General features: G+C 37.6%; 1 protein-coding gene across 1 annotated transcript; it reads left to right on the forward strand.

Moving 5' to 3' along the window:
• Positions 1-625: 625 nt before the first annotated feature.
• On the forward strand, positions 626-2,197 carry LOC145692464 (uncharacterized). Its single transcript, XM_081767772.1, has one exon. The coding sequence runs from the start codon at positions 626-628 to the stop codon at positions 2,195-2,197; it is 1,572 nt and encodes a 523-aa protein (XP_081623898.1).
• The last annotated feature ends 231 nt before the right edge of the window (positions 2,198-2,428 follow it).

Below are 2,428 nucleotides of genomic sequence, written 5' to 3' on the forward strand. Positions count from 1 at the left end.
TATACTTGGCAACTCTGGAACGAAGCTGACTATTCCGATAAGAAGAGAGTAAAACACCTCGCAACCCCTAACGCCTTGCAACTTTCAAGGTCATTGTTGGTCTGCACTTCTGCAGTGTTGATTTTGAACTGTTTTGTAAATACTAAGTATATAATGGGAAAAGTTAAGTGTCAATATACTCAGAAATTTCGAGAGGAGTGGCTTACCGATTCGAAGTTTGTTGGGTGGCTTGTTCGTGATGAAAGTGATACTTCAAGGGCGTTTTGTAAATACTGTCGAAGCAGTTTACGAGCACATTATGCCGATCTCGTAAGTCATTGTGAAACCAAAAAACACAAATCTGCAACTTGTACTTCGCCTCGTGAAGTTCAAACCAAATTAAATTTTAAGCCAGTGCTGCCAAATTTAGATGTTAATAATGCAGAAGGATCTCTTGCTTTGTTCGTTTCAGCACATTGTGCAATACTTGCGTGTGATCATCTAACTGATTTGTGTAAATCGAAGTTCAAAGATAGCAGTGCTGCGAAAGACTTACATATGCATCGTACTAAATGTAGTGCTATTATAAAAAAACGTACTAAGGTCTCATTTTGTAAATGATTTGAAACAGGACATAGGTGAAGGTATGTTCAGTCTTCTTATTGATGAATCTACGGATATTAGCATTACGAAACTTCTTGGTATAGCTATTATTTATTACAGTAAAGAGTGTAACAACGTAGTTTCTACATTTCTGAAATTAGCTGAACTCTCGCGTTTTGATGCCCACGGGATTGTGACAACTTTAAAACAAACACTTAGTGAATTCACTTTAGATTTAAACAAACTACAGGGTATTGGCACAGATAATGCAAGTGTAATGGTAGGAATCAACAATGGGGTATACCAAATTTTAAAAGAGAGCGTTCCACACCTAATTCATGTTAAATGTGTTTGTCACTCCATTCAACTAGCGGCATCTACCGCAACAAGAGAGTGTCTACCAAGAAATTTAGATTTTCTAATCAGTGAAACGTATATTTGGTTTTCTCGATCTGCATCACGTCAACAGATGTATCGTGATGTTTACAGAACATTGAACGACGGTGATGATCCCTTAAAAATTCCTCGTGCTTGTGATACGAGATGGTTGTCAATAGAAACCGCAGTTACAAGAATAACTAGTCAGTGGTATGAACTTAAATCTCATTTCGATATCACCAGACTGAAAGAAAAATGTTACACAGCCGAAATGCTGTACGCTATGTACTCCGATGAGACCAATTTAGCGTATCTACTTTTTCTTAAACCTATCCTTATGGAACTGCAAAGAGTAAACCAGAATTTCCAGTCTAACAGTGCAGATCCCTGTAAGCTTCTTAACGATCTTGTGACACTTATTCAGTCCTTGATAAGAAAAGTTGTTCTTCCAACATACTGTGTAGAGAGTAACTTCATAAGCGTAGACTTCGAGAAACATTTAGATCCCTCACCGTATTTAGGGTATGCATTTGAGAAAAAGATAAATGATCTTCAAAAATCACACTTAAAAGAGGAACACGAAAAGAAATTGCGGGAAAGGTGCATTCATTTTTTGTGTGTTGTAATAAAGCAACTACAACAAAGACTTCCGGACAACATTGAAGTCCTCAAGAAAGTTTCTCTTCTGTCAGTTTCAAATGCACTTCGTGTGAACAAGGAATCTTTGGTGCCTCTTCTTGAAATGTCTGGCTTAAATTCAGATACGATTACGAATATCGTTTTCCAGTGGCAAAATCTAACTCTTGTTAAATGGCAACACACTAATGATACTGTAGGTTTCTGGTGTGAGGTACTCAGCTATTCAGATGCTAATTCTGATAATCCATTTAAGGAATTGGCGGAGTTTGCAATGTCTCGATTAGTGCTTCCTTGGTCAAATGCAGAAGTAGAACGAATTTTTAGCCAAATGAATCTCGTAAAAACGAAAACTAGAAACAGAATGGGCCAGGAAATGGTAAACTCAATTTTAACTATTCGTGCTGGACTCCGTAGAAAAAATAAATGCTGCCACGACTACGAACTTCCCAAAGATGTTCTTCAGAGAATTGGTACATCTACAGCATATTTGTCTGAGAGAAATACTCCTTCCACTTCAACCGCCTCTTCTAACACAATGGAGGAATTCAAAGAAGACGAAGATGACTCAGCATCGTTCGATCTACTTCTGAACTTTTAGGTAAGTAAACTCCTTGTCTACATCTTTTATAATTAGATAATGGAAACCGAAAGGAGCAAAATATTTCATTTAGTGCTATTTCTGGTGGTTTTATAACTTTACTAGTGGTATTCTAGTGGTTTTGAATCTGTGCACTGGTGGGGAAAGGTTCTACACTGTTGGCAACACTGCTCAGCATACAGATCTATGGATTCAGCACTGGTTTGGATAAGAAACGATAATGGCCGGGTT

This window comes from Thermobia domestica, chromosome 8, assembly GCF_964235325.1.
Source record: "Thermobia domestica chromosome 8, izTheDome1.hap1.1, whole genome shotgun sequence".
Taxonomy (NCBI): domain Eukaryota; kingdom Metazoa; phylum Arthropoda; class Insecta; order Zygentoma; family Lepismatidae; genus Thermobia; species Thermobia domestica.

Bases quoted from the DNA above. Each gene is read 5' to 3' on its own strand.
- LOC145692464 (XM_081767772.1), top strand. From the start codon at position 626: ATGTTCAGTCTTCTTATTGATGAATCTACGGATATTAGCATTACGAAA.